We start from the raw sequence: 27,361 nt of genomic DNA on the forward strand, positions 1-27,361 counted from the left end.
GAAAAAAAGATCATATGCAATTTCATAAAACCACAGAAATTTGTGTATTATATAGTAGTAGCATATTCCAAATGAAAAGTCATGGGTTCAGTACTATAGAGAGGATATTCATCACAAACAATAAAAAATAAAATAAAAAACAATAAAAAGAAAATAAAAAAAAGGTAAGAAACACAGGAGTAGATACTGAATGCATACATATGCAGATATACTACTAACTTTCTTAACACAATACACACATTGCTAATACTCACACTGCACATACACAACATTATACATACTCTGCATATATAATAAACACTCTATACGCACAATTTATATGTGCATTGTTTTATGCAATGAGTGTGCAATGTGTATATTATATTGTGTGTTTACAAAAATTCTTTAAATTCAATTTCATATATCATTTACTTCATCATTTTACCAAATAAAAAGGATTTACAATTATATTGCACTCAACTTCAATTCCATAGATATCTAGTTCCAACTCAATTTCAATTCTGTGTATCTGAAATTGCGAATTATTTGGACAAAAAATGTAGACAAGTACTGAAATGAAGTTAGTTGCGAAATGTTTTGAGAGATTAGTTAGTAATACTGCCTTTGGGATTGTAAAAGCATGTGATTTTATAGTATTATTTACTACTACTCCACTATTTAATTAGAACTACTATTAAATAGTGGAACTAGAATTGTAAATCATAACACACCCTAAAGCCTAAACGCACAAAAATGCACTCCAAACTCATGCTACTTTCCTCATTCTATCGTCTCTCTATCAAAACCTCCATTGAAATTGAAGGCAAATTCAAGATTTGGAGCTTCAAAACCTATCTTAGATATTCATCAACTGGGGTTGGAATCCTATCATTTTCATCAATATTTTCATCTGTTTAATCGATGAATTCAAGTTTAGATTGGGTGTTACTGTTGGGTGGAGACCGAAAATTGAGATTGAATCAAAAAAGGAAAAAAAAAGTTAATCTCGGTTTAGAAATTTCATTATACTTCTATGATTAGGCTATGAAATTGTCGTTTAAATTATAAATTGAACGTAAATTAGTAAGCAAAAATTTGAATTGGTTGCATATTATCCAAAATTATGGAGCATTTGTTTCTCTAGATTTACTTTGTGCATTTTATTTCTTTAAATCCTTCTACAATTTTTCATTTCATTAGGTACTTAAGTATCAATGCATTTTGTTTCATTAGGTCTTTTTTTATTTCATTAGATTCTTATACGAATGCATTTTACTTTAAAGGGTTTTTATACTTAATTATATTTTTAATCCCATTGGATCTTTATTTAACGGGCTTCAAAATTTAGTTAACTTTGCTTGTGTTAATTATATATTTTTTTCTTTTATTCATTTAGATATAATTCAGGTGCAATATCGACTCAATAATCATTAAGAAAATGCAAAATTTATTGATATTTCCCATTACCAACTTATAAACTTTCTCCATTATTTTTAAATTATTATTGGGTTAATATTGCAACTGAATTAACAATTTCACAATAAATACGGAATGAAAAAAAAAATAAAAAAATATAATTAACACAAGAAAACTTTTAATTAAATTATGAATTCCGTTAAATAAAGGTCCAACCAAGTTAAATATATAACTATAAAAACCTTTTAAATCAAAATGCATTAGCATTAGGATCTAAAAAAAACAAAAAAAAAAATTATAAAATTATTTAATAAAACAAAATATATTGGTACAAGGACCTAATGAACCAAAACAATTATAAAATGATCTAATGAAATAATTACTATGTATTACTACAAGAACCTCTAGACGTATTCTACCCATCTTTATAATTAACTCAAGGCATGTATGATATTAATTCGTCATATATAGATACAAGAACTGGAAATAGGTTACATTCTAGTCATGAATTTCATTGCTAAATTTGCTATAATTCTCCCAAGGCCTGCAATTCTAATACCGGACTTATACTGGTGTATATATATAGCCTTTTTTAAAGACAAATATAAGGAGTTGTTGTATTCGTCTCTTCTGTCCAAAATACTAGACGCTAGTGCTCTTAATAAATTTAATGAACTTTTTATATATATATATTTGATGCAATTGTGCCACTAGATTATTAAATCGATAGAGAAAACAACATAGAAATCCTAGTTTTTTTTATTCAAAATACATTGTTAATGATCAAAAACTGATTACAAAACAATAAACACCACTATTTATAAGCGATTTGAAACCCTAGAATCTCAAAAAGAAAATAAAATGAATATTATAGAAACTAATAAAACCCTAAAATAATAGAAGGATGATTTGATCCTTCAAACGATGTTAGATGGCCAAACTTTTCATCGTACGTCCGGGCAAAGGCCATGGGTTTGACTCGTAAACACATTTCGCAAGCCTAGTGTAAAATTCAAGTATATATCATACCCCGAGTTACATTATTTAGAAGTTCTGGTTACACTAGGGGGTATAATTGGTACATCTTATTCAGGATTCGGTTTTTAAACGGAAGGAGCAAAATATTTGCTATTTCTCTCAATTTCTCTTCCCATTTACCCCAAATCGACAAAAACCTAGTTTCCCACTTTTGCTCTCTATATTCAATCCTAGTTTGTGGCGATTCCTTATCAACTGAAGACGGAGACCTCAATCCATCGCGAAAAAGTGGAAGATGAAGCTTATATCAACAATCGGGGACCGGTGTGGTGTAAACGCGAATTTGTTCAAAACTACGCCGAGTGTCGTAGGCTAGAAACTTTCAGTTGAGGCCTCCATTTTTCGACCGATTTAAGGCAATTTAGACATGGGATTCTCTCAATCATCTCCTATATACATTAGTTACTCAAATGCCCGATTAGAATTGTCCAATTTTATGTTTATATTACTGAGATAATCCCTAGAATTTTCATCAAAATAATCAATTTTTAAGGTAAAGATTCGTTTGTTGTTGGTAAGCATACTTCATTTCTCTTGTTCATATTTCATTACTGTGCAAGGTTATGTACATTATTGATGTTCATTGTTTGTAGTTGTTAGTAGTTGTCGTTACATTATTCAAGGTTGCTGTATACATTATTGCTTAGTCAGCATACATTAGTCGTCATGTTTGTACTTCATTATTGTGAATTGTTGTGTACATTATTTGTGCTATAATTTACATTATTTACCCCAGTTTCATAAATTAAAACATATCCATTATGTAGTAATGTATGCTCTCCACGACAATAATGTAAACGACATAAGTCTTCATGTTGCTGTGTAGATACATTATTCATTTGGTGATGTAGCATTATTCATTTTTAGCATGTCTTTATTTTAACGCATATATGACGTACATTGTTCAGTATGCGATTAGAATCTCACTTTTATTCTGAACTTTTGAACAGGGTCGGAGATGACAAGGGTATATTATGAAGATGACTTTGATGGTTACTTTGAGGAGATGGATGTAGAGGATGTAAGGGACGGAGGTCGTCGAAAGAGAGATGACGTGTTCGATTTTAGGAGGACATGAACAATACTGTAGCAAGATTTTGTACTATGTTTAGTATTGCAAATGTATATATATTTTTTTGTGTTGACATTATTCGTGGAACATGTTACATTATTTAATAGATTATGTTACTATGGTGACAACATAATTAAAATGACAATATAACACCATTATAAGCCATCCGATCTCTTAAGTAAATGGATGAGATTGGATTACAGGAATAGAGTACGGATTGCTTGCCTATTAACAGAATATTGCTTGTATGCGTATTTTAGTAATTTTTTCATATAAGAAACTGATGCAAGATTTGAAAATCCCTGTTATTTTGCACTTTGATTTTGAATTTCTCTCTCCCACTCCGCCATAACTCTCTCCCACCTTTCTCTTTCCCCTACTATCCAATTAATCACGACGCTCTCTCAATCCAGAAACCCTAGGAAGAAATCTCCAATTAATCGGCGCTCTTCTACCAATTCACTCTCCCACCAATTCTCGATTCCAGCGTCACCACCAGTTCTCGATTCCACCAGTTCTTTCCATCGATTGCAGCAAACCAGCCTTTCTCTCTAATTGTTTCTCATTGCATCTTGTGATAGATTGCACCAGTTCTCTCCGACGTTCTTGATTCCTGCTCTGGCGCGACAGATTGGGTAATTCTTTTGATATGACATTGTTGATGAGTGTAATTGTTGTGTATGCAATTGTTTGCTTTGGTATTTCTGTCAGTTATTATATTGATTTTGAGTTTTGATTTTGTTTGGGTTCAATTTTGAATAGATTCGAATTGCTTGTTACAAAGTTGGATAAATACTTGTGTGTGACCATATATCTGATTGCCACTAAAATTGCGTGTGTTTTAGTATACATCTGCTTTCTACATATCTCTTGATGCTTGGAATACTCGATAATAAGCCAACTATGTAATATTCTTGGTTATTGAACACGGGACTTGCTTATTAGAATAGTTAAAAAATGATCTCGAATTGCTTGACACAAGTTTGAAAAATGCTTGTGTGTTGCAATATATTTGCTTGCTACTTCAATTACCTATGTGTTACTGTACATATGCTTACTACATATTTGCTTGTTGCTTGACATACTCAAGATTGAGCTTTTAGTCTAATAGTTTTGGTCGTTAAACATAGGACTCTCTAATTAAAATGGTTACAAAGAGGATTTCAGATTGCTTGCCACTAGTATGAAAAATGCTTATGTGATTTCATATATATGCTTATTGGTTTAATTGTTTGTCTTCTATCGTATATCTGCTTGCTACATATATACATATATGCTTGTATCTTGTCAAATTTGAGAACGGCCAATTGACTAATAATTTCTGTCATTCAACACAGGACTCAATGCTTATTACGATGGTTAGGAAAAGGAAGGCAAACGAAGATCCCGGAGAAGATGACTGTAGATATCGCTTCAGCACATTGAGGTTTAGAACATTAATCACACATAAGGGATATGTTATTAATATAAGCAAATGTTAATGCACACACAAGCAAATCATCAAATGTAACCAAGCAAAATTGTTGTTTCAAAATCAATTGGGAATATTACCTGAAATCAATCACAAATCGATGTGCACTATGGTAATCAAGCAAAATGCGATACAAAATCATTGTTAAATACTACACCACAACAAGCACAAATCGATATCTATTACTAATAAGCAATAAAGTATATAAAAACATGAAATATAGCTTCTATTATTATTTTTAGCACAATAATAACAAATAAGGAATCACTAAACACTAATGTGCAACTTCATACTCATAAACAAGCAATATAATATATTTAATCAAGCACTTTGACATGTGAAATTGGTAATACAAACAACCAATCAATAAATTACAGTAAATCACAAAATATAAACTCCACCAATAACATAATACTACAACAATATTAAATAAAGGAAACAATATCATGCATATAAAAAAAATAAGCAAAATGAAAAATAATAATTAAGGAAATCATATAATCAACATTATAAGAAAATAACTATACTTTGTATAAAACAAGCTGCACATGCCATAATAATAGGATGAATAATAACTTACCTTATGTACCGCATTAATTGCTTGAAATTAGGGAAGAATAAAACCGTTTAGTGGCATACCTTTAATACCCCTCCACGCCTAATCTCATATTTATTGTATATATTTATTATGCCATGTGGCAGTTTGTGTATCATACGATTCCTATATCTAATGGTCATGATTAGTGGTAGAGTGTCACCCAAAATAGCGTTGTCATTTTAACATTTCCCTATGTTACATTATAACATATTCATCATGTATTAAAGTTTGTTATCTTAAAATAATGTAAACTTACGTTATCAATAATGTAGTCGTTACAGTTTTGATGTATGGATTGCTAAATTAAATAAAGTAAATAGTATATCTCAAAAATTAAAATTTTCTACGCTTTCAATTTCAACGGTTTGCGTGTTATTTAATTATAATATGCGATAACAATTTTATTGTAGAAAGATGTGGTTCAGATTAAGATAATTAATTAAGGACATCAAATTATGGTAGTCTTGAATTTAGGAAGCATATATAACGTAAATCATGGAAGGAAACTAACTAAATTCTCATACGAAATCTACCTTTTTTCAAATTAAAATAATAATTTATTAATAAAAGGAGCATGTATCTCGGCCATTAGATTAAGAAATTGAATGGATGTGATTGACTTGGATTTTTGACCTAATTTCAGTTATGGACCTGATCACATCTAAGGGGTGTGTTAGGGTCCTTACAGCTTCTTAGTGTAAAACACAACACAAATCACGGCGCTTAGATCTTTAGATTAGATGGTTATGATAATCTACATTATTATAGTAAAAATCTACATTATTAGCCTAGGTACATTATTAGACTAGAAATCTACATTAGTAGACTAAATATCTACATTATCAGACTAAAATGCTACATTATTATCCGAGCTACATTATTAGGCTAAAAATCTAAATCATTGGATGACACGTGGCATTAATCTAACCATTAGATCACAAGATCTAATGGACGTGTGTTGTGTTTTCCAAATATTTAGTGTAAGGATATGAATACACCCCTAGGGTTTTGATCTATGAAAACTAAATTTAAATACAGAAACGCAGAACAATATCATGCGTAGGGCATTTTTAGGTCATGGTTAGTGTATATTTAGGTCATACTAACCAAGTATGACCTAAAATGATCTTAACATGACATTAAACTCAAATATTATAATATGACCTAAAATTGCTTAATTATGACCTTCCATATTTTTGGTTAATTATTTACCATTAGATCATCTAATCATAGGGCTAAGATTTGGGCTGCATTTCTGGATTTAAACACACACTTATTTTACTTATATCTGAATTTAGGCGAATTCACCCCTCCAAAATGCCCGACTAGGTGTTTGCACATTGAGCACCATCGGTTCCAGAAAGTTCGCCCGGTCGGGCTAAGTCACTTCTCCAAAACGCCCGACCGAGCGTTTGAGAAGACATGCCGAAGAACAGAAGGTTCGCTCTGGCGGGCGAATTCACTTCGCCCCGACCGAGAGATTTTACCGTTTAAGACAAATTTTTACTTATTTTGGGCCCTTTTCTTGGATTCCAACCCTAGCTATAAATATTATTTGTGAGACTTTTATTTGTAGACTTTGATTAATGATATTTTGAAGACTCCATTGAGAGCATCTCTCCATCTCTCATTCTCTCCACCAATTTTCTTTTATTTTGTGGCTAGACTCCCCTATCCTTTTATTTTTAGTTAAAATTGGGGAACACTATTTTGGGCATATCTTGGGAATATGGAAGGGTTTCAATCATAAGAATCACAAGATCATGAGATGAAGACAGAGACAGAAACTTCAGAACTGCGTAGAAGTCAAAATGATACATTTTGATGTTTATATGCTACAATATCCATAGACACATGTGCTCATAACAGATAGTCAAGTCTCATGTTTGCACGTGCAGACAGTTAAAAGCACAAACTTAAAAGTATGTGTTAATATTTTTTGTTGATCCATCTAGTCCCTAGGAAAAAAGGAAAACATGTCCTTTATCTCCTCCTTCGCGTAGCCATCCCCTTACCTATAGGGTAGTGATGACAAAATCGGCATGATGGAGGATAAACTACTTCAACTTAAGGCCGCCGGTAAAGAAAAAGATGGGAAAATTGAAGCGGCTCATAAGGCGATTGAATCTCTAGATCATCGTCTGGTCGCTAAAAACCAGCGAATTATCCTCTTGGAAGACCACATAGCAGCGGTAAACGCTAGGGATGAGGCGGCTGTAGAAAAGGCTAGGGTGAAGGCAGCGACGACGCCTAGCTCCAACAACTTGGCTATATTTGTTGGAGTACCAATCTTGGTTGCTTTGGCAACCAAGAAATTGGGGTAAACACTTCAATTCTACAATGTTAGGTAGTATGTTGTTGAATTATGCATTAATTATTTTATTTTCTTTAATGTTTTTTACCTACTTGAAGAAAGAACCCAAACACGAGGATGGCTACGTGGAGGAGGCAAAGGGGGATGCCTACGCGAAGGAGGAGACAAATGAGGAGGCAAAGGACATGTTTTCCTTTTTGCCTTGGGACTAGATAGATCAACAAAAATGTTAACACGTACTTTTAAGTTTGTGCTTTTAACTATCTACACGTATAAACATGAGGCTTGACTATCTGTTATGAGCACATGTGTCTATGGATATTGTAGCATATAAACATCAAAATGTATCATTTTGACTTCTATGCAGTTCTGAAGTTTCTGTCTCTGTCTTCATCTCATGATCTTGTGATAAGGATTCTTATGATTGAAACCCTTCCATATTCCCAAGATATGCCCAAAATAGTGTTTGACCCTAATTTTAACTAAAAATAAAAGGATAGGGGAGTCTAGCCACAAAATAAAAAGAAATTAGTGGAGAGAATGAGAGATGGAAAGAAAGGTGTAAATAGGGAGGAATCCTCTTTGAGACCTAAGACCTCCCACAAGAAAATGAGGGCAACCCCTAAGCTACTTTTACCAAAGCAAACATTCCATTGGCTCCACATTTATGACTACACCACCATAAATGCATATCTACTCTTGACCTAGTCTAATGGACAAAATCAAGCAACCTACAAGTAGGAATTTGGATAACAATCTCACAAGGGAGATGCTCTCAAAGGAGATTTCAAAATATCATTCATCAAAGTCTACAAATAAAAGTCTCACAAATAGTATTTATAGCTAGGGTTGGAATCCCAATAAAAGAGCCCAAAATAAATAAAATTCGTCTTAAGCGGTAAAATCTCTCGGTTGGGGCGAAGTGAATTCGCCCGCCCGAGCGAACCTTCTGTTCTTCGGCATGTCTTCTCAAACGCCCGGTCCGGCATTTTGGAGATGTGAATTCGCCCGAACGGGCAAACTTTTTAGAATCCCGATGGTGCTAAATGTGCAAACTCCGGGTCGGGCATTTTGGAGGGTGAATTCGCCCGATAGGGCGTTTCTTCTGCCTCCTCCATTGCCTTCCGCATGTAGGTTGAGACGCCCTTCGAAGCCTTTGTCTCATGGATCTCGTGACGGGTCTTCCGAGCAGCCTAAGAGGAGTCGTGGTCACATTTCCCTTGGCTTTGGACCTCCCGTTCGTATCATCCTCTTCCTCTTGAAAAGGATTTGTCCTCAAATCCGGGACGTCACCTACAAAATCGAAAGGACTCAAGTCAGCCACATTGAAGGTATAACTCAAGTTATACTCACCGGGAAGATCAATGATGTAAGCATTCATTCACTCGCTCTAGGACCATAAATGGGTCATCCCCTCGCGAGGCGAGCTTGGATCTTTCCTTCTTGGGAAAGCCTATCTTTCGAAGATGCACCCACACCCAATCTCCGGGGTTGAACAATATTCTCTTCCGCCCTTTGTTCATCTTTTGAGCTATTTGTTCTCCCATCTTGCGGATTCATTCTTGCACTCGGGTGTGCAGTGCATGAAGGGGTTGGCAGCGGAAGCATACATAAATCGATTACATAATAATCATGATCTATTTAGCAGATTATTTAGATAAATTCTATTCGCGCAATTATCACATATATCATGCTCATAACTTGAATTCATACACATTTTAGCATAATTGAAATCCTAAAACATGTTCCTACGGAGTTAGCCAATTTACCTTTCTGATTCTCCAAAGAATCGAATATGGCTCGCGCCTTCTCCACGTGAAGATCTTGATTACTAGACCACGGATCTTCTGACTGGTTCCCAGACAGTACGTTGATATCAGTGTGGGCTGATCTCACCAAAGTACAAGGACTCGAATACTGGAGGACAGAAAAACTGCTCACGGAGGGAGCTGAAGGAATTTCGTCCTCTCCTACACACTGAAGGGGGCGAAATTTTAGTCTCTAAAATTGTGTGTCTTCTGTCTCCTTTATTCTCCTATTTATATTAAGTCACATATTGGGCCCAGTCAGGGATCTATGGAAGGCTTTGGATATGGGCTCCCCCAATTAGCTTTTCTCTAATTAAATTGAACTCACAATTTAATACAAGCTTATATTGGAATATTACGAACAGCCACTACAGAAGTAATATTGCACTCCTCATCCAAATCCGAGATTACAAGTAATTCGGGTTTACAATATTTATTATTATTTATTTCCCGCGCTTAAGATAGAAATGTTCATTAATTAATTAGTGTCTGCTATGAACTTAATTAATTAACATATTTACTCCAAGAGTGGACTCAGCAAGAAACACTTATTTATTATTCATAGAGTAATCAAACTCCAACTAGCTAGGTTTCGAATAATAAAGTTCTCGTTTCGAGCTCCTCTTGTGAACGTTATTAAACGAGACTCAGCTCGCGCACGATTCAATATAATAGCAATCCTAGCAGCTCTAGATATTAATCTATACTACCCAATATGCCAAGATTCTTGGGTTACGAGAAACCCGCACCTATTGGCAAGTCAAAGTAGTGCTCAATTAATACCGTATGCTCAATGCTAACGTACATTGATTAAGAAACAAATTATCAAGACCTCGTCTTTCAGTAGATAGCATAAAGACTCGTCTTGATATTAGATCCAATTCAATGCTATACCATACCAACGTCATCTTATTTCATTAAGGCTTAGAAATAATCGGACTGACATTGCAACCTTTCACGATAGGTAGTCTAGGCCCATCTAGGTTGTGAAATTCTTATTTTCTTTGTTTAGAACTGACCGTGTTACCTTACAGTGAACGACGCCCATAACCGGTCTACTAAAACAAAGACTTAGACTTTGTTACGTTGATTATACAGTTAAATATGCAATAAACATCCATTAAATGTAAAACATAACAACATTATGACAAAAATAATTTGTTGCATTAATTGGAAAATAAACTATAGAGTTTTGCAGTATCTAATCACTCGAAATGTGATTTCTAATATACAAACTCTAACAGTGCAAGTCTTGCACAAACTTGTCCTTCTCCATCCCACCTACATCAACCATGCAAAACAAAGGCAAATCAGTCGTGGACAAGTCCAACGGGGTGAGTGGATTGAAACCCTAGACAACCTCAAAAGGGGATTGTTGGATAGTGGAATGTATGGTTCTATTATAAGTAAACTCGGCTATAGGCAAACATTCTTCCCAAGAAGTTCTGTTTTCAAAAACCAAGGCACGGAGAAGAGCACCCAAGGAACGGTTTACAACCTCCGTTTGGCCATCCGTTTGGGGTGTGCGGTGGTAGAAAAGAGAAGTTTGGTACCCAACCGACCCTAAAGTGTTTTCCTAAAGAAACTAAAAAATTTAATGTCTCTATCATTCACAATAGTTCTTGGGATCCCATTGAGCCTTACCACATCTTTGAAAAACAAATTAGCAATGAATTTGGCATCACTTGCCTTCCGACATGGAATATAGTGAGCCATTTTGGAAAATCTATCCACCACTGCAAAAATGCTATCATTTTTCCTACGCGATATTGGGAGACCCAAGACAAAATCCATGGACAAATCTATCCAAGGATGTGTAGGAGTAGGCAAAGGGGTGTAGAGACCATAATTGTTAGATTTAGACTTAACTTGCCTACACTCTAAGCAACTACTACAAAACTTTTCAACATGTTTCTTCATGCAAGGCCAAAAGAAATGCTCACTTAGTATGTCAACAGTTTTAAGCAACCCAAAATGACCCATTAAACCCCCTAGGTGAGACTCTTTAATCAACAAATTTCTCAACGAGCATGAAGGTATGCACAACCTATTTTCTCTCTAAAAAGATAGTCATTCAACATATAGTATTTATCAAAAACACCTTTTTCACAGGCTTCATAAATAGAAGAAGTCATGATCATGTTCATAAATGTCTTTAATAAACTCAAATCCAACATAATTGGAGGCACACATAGCACGCACATGCTTTCTCAAACACACGGCATCACTCGCAAGTAAAGCACCACCATACAAGGTCTCAAAAGGTTTCCTAGAAAGAGCATCGACGGCCACATTATCCTTTCCTTTCTTATACTTAATGACATAAGGAAAATTCTCAAGGAAAATACTCCACTTAGCATGCCTTTTATCAAGTTTATGTTGCCCTCCTAAGAACTTAATAATAGACTCATGATCCATGTGTATCACAAACTCCTTGTGCATCAAGTGGTGTTGCCAATTCTTGAGGCAACGGACTATAACATACAACTCCTTGTCGTATGTGGGATAGTTCAATTGTGCTTGATTTAGTTTTTCCGAGAAATAAGCTACGGGCTTACCCTCTTGCATGAGAGCTCCTCCAATCCCCATACCACTTGCATCACATTCAAGTTCAAAAGTTTTATCAAAACTAGAGAGTGCTACTAAAGAAGCATGTGTGAGGCCATTTTTCAAAGTATTAAAACGCTCTTACTTGCTCCTCCCCCACTTAAACTCAACAACTTTTTCAACAAGGTGATTCAAGGGTGAAGCTTTTGTGGAAAAATCCCTAACAAACCTCCTATAGAAGCTAGCAATGCCATGAAAAGACCTAACCACACTCACATTCCGAGGTGTTGGCCATTCCCTAATGGCTTTCACCTTCTCTTCATCTACCCGCACTCCTTTTCCCACAACAAAACTGCTGATTTTGCGATGAACAACACGAACAAAAAAGAATTAGACATAATGATTTTACGTGGTACGACGTAAGTCTATATCCACAGAAGAACGAGCACTCAATATTATTTCGGGTTTAGTGTATACAACTTGTTACAATTGGAATCAAGAATTACAAAGAAGAAAAATGGAACAAGCAATCTGCAATCGCGAGCTGATGGCTTCGCAGCTGGTGATGAACTCTCAAGGATCAAATTTCAGCTGATCTTATTTTCTCTCTCTCGTAACCTACTGTCTCTTCTTCTTCCCCCTTTCTGTTTTTAATTGAGCAACCAGATCCCCAAACTACTTCCTTGAGATCAACAGTCTGTATGCAAGATTATCTCTCCGTAAATCTCAGTCGTTGGATCGACTCATCTAGCTAAACTAATCTAGTTGACCGTTGAAGATAAGAAACGTGTTTCTCAACATCGCGAATTCTTCCTTCGCGGTGTCAGGCTCGAATCATTTTGAGGCCACCAAACTTAACAATCTCCACCTTGGACTCGAAATGGTTATGATCTGCTCTTCTTCTACACGACTCCACCTTAATCAGATACAACTCCCACCAGTTTCAAGCAGTGCTTGAACTTCGAAACTGGCAGAGCTTTAGTAAGACAATCTGCAGCATTGTCCTCGGTTCCAACCTTTTCAACTCGAATCTCTCCCTGGTCAATGATGTCTCAAATGAAATGAAGTCTCACATCTATATGCTTACTCCTTTCATGAAAGACTTGGTGCTTGGCTAGGTAGATGCACTCATGTTATCACACATGACTGCCACAGACTTCTGATCAAGACCAAAATCCCCCACAATTCCCTTCAACCATACAACCTCCTTTATGGCTTATGTGAGGGCGATATACTCTGCATCGGTAGTAGAAAAAGCAACCACAGATTGCAACGAAGATTTCCAACTGATTGCTCCTCCAAACATTCTGAACACATATCCACTTTGTGACTTCCTGCTATCTAGGTTGGAGGCATAATCCGAGTCACAAAATCCAATCAGAGATTCTTCACAATCCCTCTTGAATCTCTTGTACACAATTCCAACATTACTAGACCCCTTTATATATCTCAGCATCCACTTTAAGGCAAGCCAATGCTCCTTTCTCGGATCCTTCATGAAACGGCTTGTGACACTGATAGCATGTGCTAGGTCAGGCCGAGTGCACAGCATACTATACATGATGCTTCCAATGATATTTGAGTAAGGAATCAAATTCATTTCCATCATCTCCTCATCATTCTTCGGTCTCTGCACTGTAGCTTAAAGTGTTGTGCCGAGGGCACAGATTTCTCTGTTGAATCTTGCATCTTGAACCTGCTAATCACTCTTTTGATGTAGTCAGTTTGCTTCAGCCTCAGTTCCCCTTTTTCTTTGTTCCTTGAGATGTCCATTCCCAAGATCCTCTTAGCTTCTCCAAGATCTTTCATTTCAAACTTATCTCCCAGCTTTTCTTTAATGTTTCTGACCAAGGTTAAGTCAGCAACTGCCACCAGCATATCATCAACGTAGAGGACCAAATATGCAACTGTTGCTCCACCTTCCACCATTATGTAAACACAGCTGTCATAATCTGACTTTTGAAAACCAATTTCTGCCAAATGTGAATCAAACTTTCTATACCATTGCCTGCTACTTTGCTTCAACCCATAGATGCTTCTTTTGCGTAAGCACACTTTATTCTCTTGCCCTTTCACTTTGAAACCCTCAGGCTGCTCCATGTATATTGTTTCTTCCAACTCTCCATTAAGAAAAGTTGTTTTCACATCAAGTTGGTGCAGTTCCCAGTTCAAGTGATTCACAATAGCTAGCATAATCCTTATAGAACTATGTTTAACAATCGGAGAGAATACTTCATTGTAGTCAATACCTTCTTGCTGAGTGTATCCTTTTGCTATTAACTGTGCCTTGAATCTTATTCCATTCTCTGCATTTTCCTCAATTTTTTTCTTGAAAATCCATTTGCATCCTACGGCCTTCTGATGGTCTGACCTTTCTATCAAGATCTATGTGCCATTCTTGAGCGATGATTCAATTTCTTCCACCATTGCTATGATCCATTGAGTTCTCTCAACACTTTCCATAGCCTCTTGATGCACTATTTTTTAGCACTAAATAAACCTGCAAGTATACAGAGTATATATAGTATAGCCAAAGGTCAGTACCGGTATATCGAACACGGGGAAGGCAAACACAAAGAGTCTATCCTCTACTAAGACTCAATTACTATTTGGAAGAACAGAAAGTTTTGGAAAACTTTGAAAACAGAAAACAATAGAAGACAATTAACAACTAAATGCGTTCACAGTTATGGTCATAAAAATTCCAAACTACAATAAACTAGCACAGTTATTACTTTGATAGGACGAGTCACCTAGCTTATGCTCATGCGATGCAAACGTTGATTACAAGATTAGGGTTGTCAATCCTAACACGTAACTCCGAATAGCTCCTAAGACCCTTGAAAAGTCCTCACTCTCAATTAACAGTGTCGTTTTAAGGGAAGCTAACTGTAGCGTCTACTAAGTGAATCTAACTCACTAGAACTCTCTCACAGTTATGAAGCAAGCTATATTAAATCATACACAATTGTGTCACTCAATCATGCAGCCTCAGAACTACTTAAGGAATAAACAAAGTAAAAACAAAACGGATATTTAGAAAAAGGAATTGTATAACCAAAGTCGTTACTAACACATCCCTAGAATCCTATGAGTTTAGTTACACATAATGAAATAAGCTAAACACATAGATTGAAGGGAAGGCAATTTGAACATAAAACTAAAGCAAATAAAACCCGTAGGTTGAATCCTTGTCGTTCTTGATGTTCTTGAAATCCTTCTTCAACTCCTTGCACAAGTGAAGTACTCTAGCTCTTGATCTCCATGAATTATTTTGCAAGTAGAAGCTCTCTCTTTTTGATGAAGTTTGAGGTCTAATTTGTATGGGGAAGCCAATCCTTGTTGTAGAAGGAAAAGATCTTCAAAATATGGTCAATCTTGGAGCAAATCTAGGGCATCTCGGATTCGCCGCCTTTCTTCGGCGGGCCGCCGCACCTTGGCCGGCGGTCGCCGCGTTGGAGTCCAGAGAGTCTATCTCTTTGGCAGTGGACTGCCGCACGACTTCTGGCGGTCGCCGGGCGAGACTTCTCTTCCAAGTGTAATTTTCCGAGGCAGACCGCTGCACTGCACTGCCTCCCGGGAGTCGGCGGTCGCCGCACAAATCCGCGGCGGTCGCCAGTTGCCGTCTGACTCCAGATTTCCAGACTTTGCGTTTTGGCTCCCTTTTTCGGCTCAATTATGCACATTTCTCACAAAACACGTCAAAATACCAAAATAGACAAAATATGCAAATAATGGACGTGTAGAGTGACTTTGACATCAAAAACGGACCAAATAACGGCCTTAAATTAGTGCAAAATCCGAGCGTATCACCTCGCTGAAAGTTCATGGCTCATCAAACAAGATACCTTCTACAGCACATAGAGCATAGAAAGTCATCTCACAATCTGAGGATTTCTCTGGCAGCTTGATCTCTCTTCTTGGTCTATCTCTAGCCAACTTGTAAGAACCAGCATCTTTCTAACCATCTGAAGATATTTGTGGGTCTTTAGTGCCTCCACCTAGACTGAGAGGCTCAGTTGGCCCCCACAAGTCACTGTGGGCATAATCCAGATGAGACTTAGATGTGTGCTGCCCCTTTGGGAAGGGCAATTTTTTCCCTTTCCCATAATGCACTCTTCACACTTCTTCATAGACTCAAGACCTTGATAACTGATGAGGCCCTTTGACTTGAGCATCTTGAGTCCTTTTTCACCTACATGTCCCAATCTTCTGTGCCAAATTTCTCCCCCATCTTTAACTGCCAAATAGGATTCACCCACTACAACATCTGCATCGACATAGTACAAACTATTCCTTCTAAATGTTGTTACCAAAACTTGAGAGCCTTTAGAAATCTGCAAATCTCCATTTAAGGATTTAAACTCACAACCCTTGGACTGGAGTATACCTAAGGATATCAGGTTCCTCTTAATCTCAGTGATCAGTCTAACTTTACTCAGCAGTAATAGAGAACCATCCTTGATCCTTAGCTTTATATTCCCAATGCCTTGGACCATACAAACTTGATTGTTGCCTAGTAGCACAGAGCCTTGAGATGGTTTAAGGCTATCAAACCAGTCACTGTGAGAACAAATATGGAAGCTGCATCCTGAGTCAACTATCCATCTTCTCCCTATATCATTTTCCATGACATTCAAAACATGTACCTCATCTGCTTCTTGCACAACATCAGATGATCCTTGGCCCTGAGCATCCTCCTCTTGCTTTCTTTTCCAAGAATAGCAGTTTTTCTTGAGGTGTCCAGGTTTTTTGCAATAATGGCAAGACCTGGTTTCTTTCTTCTCATCCTTATCCTTCGGCTTCTGAAATTGCACTTTAGGGAACTTGCCTTTTCCTTTTGGCTTGAACTTCTTGACATTCAGCAACTCACCAGACCCTTCCAGAGTATTGTTGGACTTTTGCAAATCCTTCGATTTCAATGCAGATTGAACTTCAATAAGATTTATTGCCTCTTTCCGCCCATACAACATAGCATCCCTAAGGTGCTCATAAGATTTGGGAAGGGCATTTAATAGAGCTATAGCCTTATCTTCTTCCTCCATCTTGGCATCAACATTCTCAAGGTCATCTAATATCTTATTGAATTGATCTAACTGATCCCCAATGGATCTCTCATCACTGAATTTAAAAGAATATAGACGTTGTTTCAGATATAACCTGTTGAAGAGGGATTTGGTCATGTAGAGCTCCCCAAGCTTCTTCCAAATCGAAGCAGCAGACTGCTCCCTTGCGACTTCCCTCAATACCTTGTCGTCAAGGTTTAAGATGAGGACACTAATTGTTTTCTTCAAGATCTCCAACTGCTTTCCGGATGGCTTTTCTTCAAACTTGGTTTAATCGAGCGCATCATCTATTCCCTGATGCGTGAGTAGAGCCTCCATTTTCACCTTCCATAACCCGAAATCATTTTTCCCATTGAACTTTTCGGTTTCATACCGCGCCATCGCCATCAATCGATTCCCACAAACGGCGCCAATTGTTGATTTTGCGATGAACAACACGAACGAAAAAGAAATAGACACAATGATTTTACGTGGTTCGACGTAAGTCTACATCCACGGAAGAACGAGCACTCAATATTATTTCGGGTTTAGTGAGTACAACTTGCTACACTTGGAATCAAGAATTACAAAGAAGAAAAATGGAACAAGCAATCTACAATCGCTAGCTGATGACTTCGCAGCTGGTGATGAACTCTCAAGGATCAAATTTCAGCTGATCTTATTTTCTCTCTCTCGCAACCTACTGCCTCATCTTCTTCCCCCTTTCTGTTTTTAATTGAGCAACCAGATCCCCAGACTACTTCCTTGAGATCAAAGGTCCGTATTCAAGATTATCTCTCCGTAAATCTCAGTCGTTGGATCGACTCATCCAGCTCAACTAATCTAGTTGACCGTTGAAGATAGTGTTTCTCAACAGTGCGACTTCTTCCTTCGCGGTCTCAGGCTCGAATCATTTTGAGGCCACCAAACTTTATAAAACCAAGAAACACCACTTCACCCCACACAAAAGACGGACTTAGACAATTTAGCCGAAATGAAGGGAGTACAAGAAATGAGCAGAGAAGTGCTGATATAGCACCTTCCAATGAAAAGTTATGGGTTCATAGTATAGAAATTCATCGCACACAATAAACAGGAAAAATTATTACTTAAAAAAAAAAGATGCAAGACACATGAGTAGATTTCAAGGGGAAACAACGGGTAGGAGTATTATATATACATAAAATGCCTACAACACAAAAACAACTAGACGACACAGACAGCTAACCCAGATCCAAACAACCAAAGTATCATGAGATTCTCCTCATAAAAACAAACAATACTATCAAGAATTCTTATCGTCGTGGCACCACATTCCCACAGAAAATTATTATTAAGCAATATGTATTTTGTGGCATCTTGGCAGCTTAGAAACAAAATTGCTGGTCAAATGTTGGTATCGTCTCCATCGTCATTAACCTTTTCCCGGAGAACTTTCAACCTTATTGCAACTCGAACGTAGGCAAGACTCCATCAGTAACCAGATCCAACAGTTGAAGACTGTTCTTCAGTGCCCGCAGCTCCATCAGACAGGAGTTTCTCGGATTTGACCTCTGCCAGGGGAAGCTTTATCTTGGGGGAGAGCCTCTTCGCTTCCTCGGTTGAGTATATATATATCTTCTTTACCATGGTGCAAAATTCACTAAAAATCATGACAAAGTATTAGCATTTGTGGTATGTATGTCCGGGAAACAGGCAAACCTTTACAATGCAAACCAAAGTTACACAAACACAAGTGAGAAACAAAAGGCATTTGGAGAAGCATGAACATGATCACAATGAATGATGTGTTTGTAAAATTTGAGAAGGAAAAACGATGCAAAGAACACGAACAGCCTAGCTTGAACGGGAATAAGTCAACTATGTAATCTCTTACATGATCTCTTCCATAGAGAATGATTAGGCAAGTTAAGACCATTGCAATGTTGATATAAACCCTAGCAGCAGTATAAGTGGCCCATAATATGATAAGCCATACTAACAAACAGAACATATTGATTAGGGAGGTCATAAGACAACTTGAAGTAAATTTAGACCTGTAAGAGATTTAGTAAACAATATTTGAAAAGAAAGGTGAGAGAATCAAGTAAATTCGACTCAACTGCCATGGGTCATCTCCAACCATCATCATGTCATCCTCATCATCAGTGTAGACAACTTGCCATTTCTTGGTTGAACCAGAGAGCTCCCCTGTAATTTCAAACATCTCTTCGAATTTCTTGAGCAGATCCTCATAGCAATCAAACCTAGTCAGGTCCACTGCTCTGCCAACAGCAATTCCTTGCATGTGAACCTAAGTAATAATTCATGATCATACAACATTCAAAAATCCAGTATTCTAAGTTCTAATCAAACAAAATAAAGTGCAGTCTGCTCCTCAAAATTTAATCATAAATATTTCTTAAAGCATGCCTACTATGCAAGTATTTGTTAATCTCTCATAAGTTCTAGTCTAACAACACATGAAGCACTCTAGAATGTAATTACAACACCACCATATCCAACACAATAAAATACTCCTCCCTCCACCCCACTTAAGATGACACGTTTTCCTTTTTAGTTTGTCCCACCTAAGATGACACATTTCCTTTTTTGGTAACTTTCTCTCTCCAATTAATACACTCAACCACTTTTTCTCACTCCTATTAAAATATTCACCTTTCTTTATCTCTCTACTTTAATACTTACACTCACCTTCTCTCTCTCCAATTAAACACTTTAACCAATAACTCCTAAAATCCCGTGCCGGCTAAGCAATGTGTCATCTTAGCCGGGACGGAGGGAGTAGTAATCATTTCGCAAAACCATAGTTAAACAAGAAGGCGCAGAAGAGCATAATCAGAAAGAGATCCAAGATATGCTACTTTCAGTTGGATAAATATCCAATAAGAATCCTAGAGGAATTCCGGAAAGATATGAAAACCTGACTAGCAGCCCCAACCGGCCCAGCCCCAACACTCTATATTCTGGTTTAAAACAAAACTAATATTGAACATTTCAGTTTAATCTCATTGTTTATTAACAAGGCAGTACATGTAATGAAAGAATTACCTTTGTGCAGCTGCGGATTTGCCTGTTGTGTGCATCATGAGGGGATCTAAGGCATGACTTATCAGGATCACAACTGGCTGAGGGAGCGTGAGATGGGTTACGGTCTGATGGTTCAGAATGTTGATCATAATCAGCATACAGAGGAACATGAGAATCCTCAATAGCTGTTTCAGATTGAATGGCTGGTGATGTAGCTTCAATAGAAGAATGGTCAAGCAACTCAATTCCAAACAGCCTGCAGCCATTTGCCTGCCTTTTTTCACTGGGGGGAGTAAATGACTCTGCAGCAGTTTCTACTTGATTAGGCTGGTATACAGACTTGCTAGAGACCGGTACCAAGTTCTTACTAAAATTGATTCCACTAATTTTGGTTCCATCGCTGATCTTTGGCGATTGAAACGTGTCTTGACCACGTGATGGATCACTACAGGCAAATGCTGATGGGGAGTCAACTGTTGACTTCCAGATACCTATTGAGATTTATGTGATTTGTTAAAAAGCATATTGCAAAATGTATTATTGATTATCATCATCATTAGATATATGTATGCCTATATATATATATATAGAGAGAGAGAGAGAGTGAGTACAAAGTGGAGATGGATCTTGCGCTGGCGAAGGCAAAACAAGGGGTCGTGCCCGCTTATTCCTTTGTTGAGTCTGTGGGTTTGGAGGAATTGCTGCAACTAGGGGTTCTATTTCCCATGCTGAAACTCTATCTGGACGTACTATGGCCGAAGGTTCATCCCATTGGACCTGGACATGTAAAAATAAACAGAAAGATTAAATGTTTATTGCCATCCAAATACAGAACTTAGCCATCAGCCAACATTTTACTTATAATCATATAGCAAATGCACCACAAGAGCAGAACATCATGCCATCTTTATAGAAACTATGTAGTCAAGGGTCAAGATGAGCAAAGCATGGACCTCCCAACAAGCTACATTGAACGCAAATAGTACCTTCAGAGATCTCCACTCAGAATCAGGCCATCGAGAAGTAGCATTGTTATTTCCAACGCCAACGATAGTCCCACTGAACCTGCATTAACATGAAAGAATGGGTGTTGCAGTCAAACTACACATTACTCATGACAAGTTCATCAGTAGTAATATTACCTTCTTTCAGGTACCTCTTCACCTTCAAATCTCATCTTAAATCTCATCCCTACTGACAGCTTGAGATTTTGAGCTTCCAGATACTTGTTAACACTTACTATAAATTCAGATCGACTAGTCCTGATCACAAATAATTGCAAATTCATAATGTAATTATTGAAAGAAACCAGTGCAAAGAAGAGAATGGCAAGAGCATAAAGTGCTGAAACAGTCAAACGTAACATCACCAAGCCAATGAGATCATTAAGCATTATAGCTCCATTAGGGGTAGAAAATGGAACATGCTGTTTTACCATGAGATCATTTCATTTATCATCATTTTTAGTGTAGTCTTAAAACTAGAGCAACATTAACATACTAAGGCACGCACCAATTAACCTTAGTTAGTTTATGACAGGACGAACTACTGTTATTCACTCCTTGCAAAACATCAAAATAGAAAGAGAAGATCTAATAACCTTGGTTTATAAAAGACTGAAAATAAGGTTCCAGTCGAGATGGCATGTGAGGCAGTTGCAAGAACCCCAAGATGCATGCTGTGACTTGATATAACAGAAGATGGCATGTTGTTTGCTTGTCTCATAAGCCTGCGTACACCTACTCGGAGATCCCCATTTTCCCCTCTGCCAAAATATAAAAAAGAGAGATTATTAATTTTATCTAATGATAACATGAAAAGAAAAATCAGTATAAATTAATATAGAAGTACCTTAGGAAGATAAAAGCATCTCCAGCAACCAGTTTTTTTGCACTGACAAACACACTCCAGCCAGTAGTCAATAAGTGACGCCGTGGTTGACCTGAGAATAACATCCGTCCACATTATTGTGGACGACAGCTGGTTTAAGCACTATAGTGACGGGATTTTCTAGTTCATCCCAATGCAAAACAAATAATAATTCACATAGCAGGTTTCCCAGTGTAGATGTCTTTTATCTAAAATGTGTACATAAACAACAGACAAACTTCGGTGTGCAACAAGTCACAAACAGCTAATATAGTAGCAGCCCATTCTGATCAAATCTTCTCAAATAATACATACAACTTTTTTTTCTGGCATTCACATCACATCTTAAATTTAATTACTTAGTTTTAAAAGGATATTTTCTGAACTTAGTGGACTATCTCATCATTTAAAGCCGCACCATTATGAGTACAGACAACTATGTAACTATCCTGCACACTATAAAAATTTCAGTTGCTAGTTGAACACTGGGCCAAGATAATGCCATGTCACTACAGGTGGGAATGATTATAACCTCGGAATATGTGACGGAAATGCCATTCATTCCCATGAAGATCAGAAGCCACCAACTCCTGCCACGGTGGTTGTTGAGACATATCCTGCAATTTACCATCCCATGAGTAGACAGATAGAGACAAGGAGGTTCGGCATTTAAACATCCATATATTCTCAATTTCTTACCAGTGGGGGCAGACAATCATCGGCATGCCTTCTTAACACCGAGAATCCACCATGGGTACTGGTATCAGAAGCAGTGAGAGTCTTACAAAATGAATGAACTGTGCTCTTTTCAGGCTCTGGTAATGGAGGATCAGGACTTGTGACTGGACTTTGCTGATAAACCAGAGTACCAAATACCACGACTTAGTGTCAATGTTTGAAATGTTATACAAGCAGTGGCTAGAATAAATTGACTAGCCTTTCATGCTAAGACTAAAGAAAGATAAACCAATTTTCAATTATTCCCCTTTTCTAACATAGACAAAACAAGGTCAAACCTTTGAAACCAAATCTTTTTTGGTCATAGGTCAGAGAGTCTATCTGCTAAATATTAGCACAAGCTAACAACACACATATCTTCAAGTAGCATAAAAAGATATGAAAATCCTCCAGCAAACAAAACTCTTCCTAGCATTACTAACTCATATGAGCTAAATTTTTTACAAACTAAGAACTTAAATCCAGATATATTGTGCTAATTCAACATATCTGTCTAATTCCCCACCCAAACCAGAACTACAAGCATTGCCACTCCAAATCCAAAAGAGGAGCAATTCTTGAAGGAAAGTTAGGAAACAAAAGAAGTAACTTTGTGAAAAGGCATCAGTGTTTACATCGTGTTCGGGAAGAAGCGTTATTTGAGCATACACCTCATCTGTGTCTGGTTCAGCCTGAAATTAAATAAATAAGTTACTAAAAGTAGACATGTGGGATGTGGCAGAAAAAAAAGGCTATCTTGCACACAGAGCAGCCTTATATGAAGTCCAGTTGCTCGAACATCAAATTAATAAGAATTTTACCCGAAGTTGAACATTCATCACTTTGCAAAGGATTTTACTGGGTAAGTTGAACGAAGGAAGTTGCTGATCCAATCCCTGATGTGTAGATGCTTCGAGCTAGAAGAAAGGCAAAAAGAAAATATTTAGGAATAATGATTGGCAACTCAGTTGATAGATTCTGAAGAAAACAACATCGCACTCCGCAGAATATATTAGATAATGGAAGGGCTAAACCAGAACCTGTTCCATGTGACCTTGTGGAAAGTAATAAACTCGTTCATTTTCACGAGGAACGCCGATAAGTGGTCCAGCACAGGCGTGCCAAAGTTCTTTATACAAAGCTTCATTCGGAGACCCTGAAAATAAAAAAATCAAAAGAAATGAGAAAGACAAAATGGTGCAATCACTGAACTTAATACATAAATTAGCAAACTGTTATGGCTACATTTGACACTGGAAATATATTGTCTTTAATCACCAGTGACTTATGGGTGACTCATGGCTATTAAATCCAGAGTCCCCCCCCCCCCCTCCAACGCAATAGTCAATATAACATCACTGTTTTTTTGTCAGATATCACCAATTCACCGTAATATTCTACTTTCAAGCAATACAAAGGTGAAGCTCTAGCTACCAAGGTGAATATTTCATGCTAGTACAACATCACAATGAATTCAATGATGAATAAATAATCGATCATATAAAAACAATCAAGTAACTACAGATTATCCGGCAGGTTGGAAGACAAGCGAGTTAATAAGGAACTGTATGATGGAAAGGGATAACCCTCTTGTGGCGTGAGAACTATTGCGAAACACCCAACCACCTACTAGAAGCATTAATTTCACAATAAGTATATTGTTTCATGATCAAAAAATCATACCTGTGGGTGGGATCCCTCCAGCTAACTGATTCGCAGCAAGGTGTGCCATTATAAAACAAACGCAAAACTCAATGTAACGCCAATATCCAAGTCTGTGATTCCTCTAGTTTGCTGTCGACGTCGCATGCACTGAATAACATTAGTATATTACTTGCAGAAAATGGAAGATATACCTCTATTGCTGAGAAGATATAAATGAAGTGGCAAATATTTCTATTGCTGGGAAGATATAAATGGGTAGAGTATCAACTCATATCCAAATAAGCAAGCCCTTAGTTAAGCCTCAAGCCTCACACTTTTGGCGTGAGATGAGGCATAAAAGTTTGTCTACACCACACCTTATCAAATGCAAATCACATAGATGGTGTGACCCTTCAACAGGATGCAACAGCTTGTCTTTTAATCCTTAAGTTCTGGATAATGTTATTGGCAAAGCACAATCAGATACTTTTTCTCAATGCTTTTGAAAGATATCATTACTTCATCGACTATCACACTAGAGCATAGCAGATAATCAATAAAAGTAACTTGTTAAATCAAGATGAAATTAAATATAATTCTAAGCCGAACAGCACTCGGAAGGAGCAAGACCGTCACTGAATTTGGTCATAAACTCATTCATTGACTCTGCTCAACATCTTAACAATAAAAGTATATTCTTCTTATCCAATCAAATTATGACAGGCTTATATCAAGAAAAAACGGTAAAACTCATCTCATTTCACACTCAAACAAGTCAAATTCGACGGCTAACTAAACTGACCATGAAGGAACTCTCAGAACAAACGCAAAACCCTCCAAGGAGAGATCCAACCAGTTATTAAGCCTATTTCACACCAGCGCAACTCAAGATTCCTGCAATTCTACCACATCCAAGCACGTGCTCAATTTTTCCCATTTAATTTTAGCATGTATATGCCGTATAGACAATTGGGAGAGCCACGATCAAATCCGAATTAGAGAAGAATCCTAGATCAAAATAGAATAGAGCAACATACCAAATCAGACGCGGCTTTTTCGGAATTTGATGCGCACCGAAACCCTATGAAAATCAGCAGTTGCCATATTTATCCTGCAATCATGACCACGGTCCACGGGCTTCTCCTTCACTAAACTTGAATAAGCAACTTCACAAGCTAAATCCAGCTCCGGATTATCAGTATCTTAGGCTATTATCACGCTTTAATGAATATAGTATTATTGATTTTTTCCAAAAAAAAAAAACAAAAAAAAAAATAAAATGAACCACAGAGAGACAGAGAGAGAAGGGGGGATGTTGGGGAGGATGGACTTTGCTTGGTTGAAGCCGACAGTGCTGGTTTATTTTCTCTCTCTAAAACTATATTAAATATGTATGCATAGATGTGTGTGTATATAATCACGTATGTCAAATTAATAAATGAAGCATTACCGGTTTAGTACGCAAATTTAGATTACCTAGTTATTAGTAACAGACAAAAACTGTATCACAAATCACATACTATTTTCAACGGTAGCTGAATTTCTTTTAAATAATAGGAGTACTACTGTTGAATATGAATTGTTAACACGGGCTGCTTTATATTTTAAATAAATGGGTGATCCTTTTAGTTTTTAATTTAGAGTCTAATTGTATGTTCTAAGTTAATATTCTTTATAATGTTGTGATTTGATTATTTAGGAGTGAGAAGTTGGAAAGCAAAAATATAGTAGGATCACTCTCTCTTATAGATTGTGTTTTAAAAGGTGTTAGTACTGTAATAGGAGTACATCCCAAAACTTGTAAGATTTGGTTTTTTTAAGTGATATTTGCGGTTTCTGATTCATACACCAAACACTACTTCTCCCAATTTTGGTAAAATGGCCATAATTTTCTCTAAAACCCCAATTGATGCTTGTACAAATTGTTTTGAAGATTGACACAATATTAGTGTTGAAAATGTGATTATAATTAAATATTGTTTCATTTAAAATTTATCAAAACAAACAATTCATATCAAATAAATCATGTTATATCCACCCAAATCAAATGAAGTCTGGCCTAAAAACGTGTGAAATCCTTATGGATCAATATATTGCCGTTTTACAAAATCAGCTATGTTGGGTATATTTGTTAAATTGGTTTCAACATCATAATTTTGCATTTTATCCCATTCCTTTGTTGTTAAAACATACTGCTATACTCGATCTACGTAGCAACTAAATTGAGATTCTTTAGAAATGAACAAATTTATTTATAAAAAATTACATTGCATATTAAATTAGTACTCCGTATAAATTAAATCATGCAAATCGAAGAGAAAATATCATCTACAACCGAGCCTCATTCATTGAATCATCAAGTCATCTATCCGCTCACAAGATCTTGCAATTTCAACGAACTTGGCTTCAACTGAGAGTTTCCATCAATTCTCGACAAATAGTAAACCTCGCGTCTCTCTACAAGAAATGACAGTGATGTTGTTGATTAAAAATCACTAAAACATTATATGTTAAAATAATATCACGTTGAATATTCATGTAAAATAAATACTAGTAATACATATCAAATCATATAGCATTCCCTACTTATAATTTGTTAAAATTTAAAAGCAACGAAGCTCATGAATAATTGACGTAACACCATCTGTTTTTTGAGATAAGGTAATCTAGTACTCCTTATATCTATTAAAAATAGAAATTCTTTTTTTTATGGACTGTTTCCTAAAAATATAAAAAAATTTTATTAGAAAATTTATTTCTCTCTAATAACTAATAAGGTGTAAACTATTTCCCACTAACACATTTTTCTTTCT

The 27,361-nt window shown here is 36.6% G+C and overlaps 1 protein-coding gene across 7 annotated transcripts; it reads right to left on the reverse strand.

Moving 5' to 3' along the window:
- Positions 1-18,379: 18,379 nt before the first annotated feature.
- On the reverse strand, positions 18,380-25,903 carry LOC125221853 (auxin response factor 1-like). 7 transcript variants are annotated; one of them, XM_089062867.1, is made up of 16 exons: positions 25,586-25,903; positions 25,351-25,442; positions 24,588-24,698; positions 23,945-24,060; positions 23,726-23,821; positions 23,540-23,596; positions 22,887-23,039; positions 22,720-22,804; positions 22,170-22,260; positions 21,919-22,083; positions 21,461-21,580; positions 21,305-21,383; positions 20,930-21,095; positions 20,340-20,809; positions 19,391-19,581; positions 18,380-18,930 (listed from the first exon to the last, which is right to left on the reverse strand). In XM_089062867.1, the coding sequence occupies exons 3-16, from the start codon at positions 24,634-24,636 to the stop codon at positions 18,762-18,764; spliced, it is 2,007 nt and encodes a 668-aa protein (XP_088918993.1). In that variant the 5' UTR covers positions 24,637-24,698; positions 25,351-25,442; positions 25,586-25,903; the 3' UTR covers positions 18,380-18,761. The 7 variants fall into 7 exon arrangements, with proteins under 7 accessions (XP_088918993.1, XP_047980110.2, XP_047980109.2 ...); XM_048124153.2 differs by having other exon boundaries at positions 25,351-25,450; XM_048124152.2 differs by lacking the exon at positions 25,351-25,442 and adding an exon at positions 24,926-25,000 and having other exon boundaries at positions 24,588-24,716; positions 25,586-25,902.
- Positions 25,904-27,361: the final 1,458 nt, after the last annotated feature.

The sequence above is a fragment of the Salvia hispanica genome, chromosome 1, assembly GCF_029641045.1.
Source record: "Salvia hispanica isolate PSC_SH4W2 chromosome 1, Shi_PSC_v1, whole genome shotgun sequence".
NCBI classification, from domain to species: domain Eukaryota; kingdom Viridiplantae; phylum Streptophyta; class Magnoliopsida; order Lamiales; family Lamiaceae; genus Salvia; species Salvia hispanica.

Excerpts from the sequence above, each read along its gene's own strand:
- LOC125221853 (XM_089062867.1), bottom strand. The coding sequence starts at position 24,636 with ATGGCACACCTTGCTGCGAATCAGTTAGCTGGAGGGATCCCACCCACA. Across the intron at positions 23,597-23,725 it reads TGATGAATGTTCAACTTCGG|GCTGAACCAGACACAGATGA; the intron begins GTAAAATTCTTA and ends ATTTAATTTCAG. Across the intron at positions 23,040-23,539 it reads CGCTTCTTCCCGAACACGAT|CAAAGTCCAGTCACAAGTCC; the intron begins GTAAACACTGAT and ends CTGGTTTATCAG.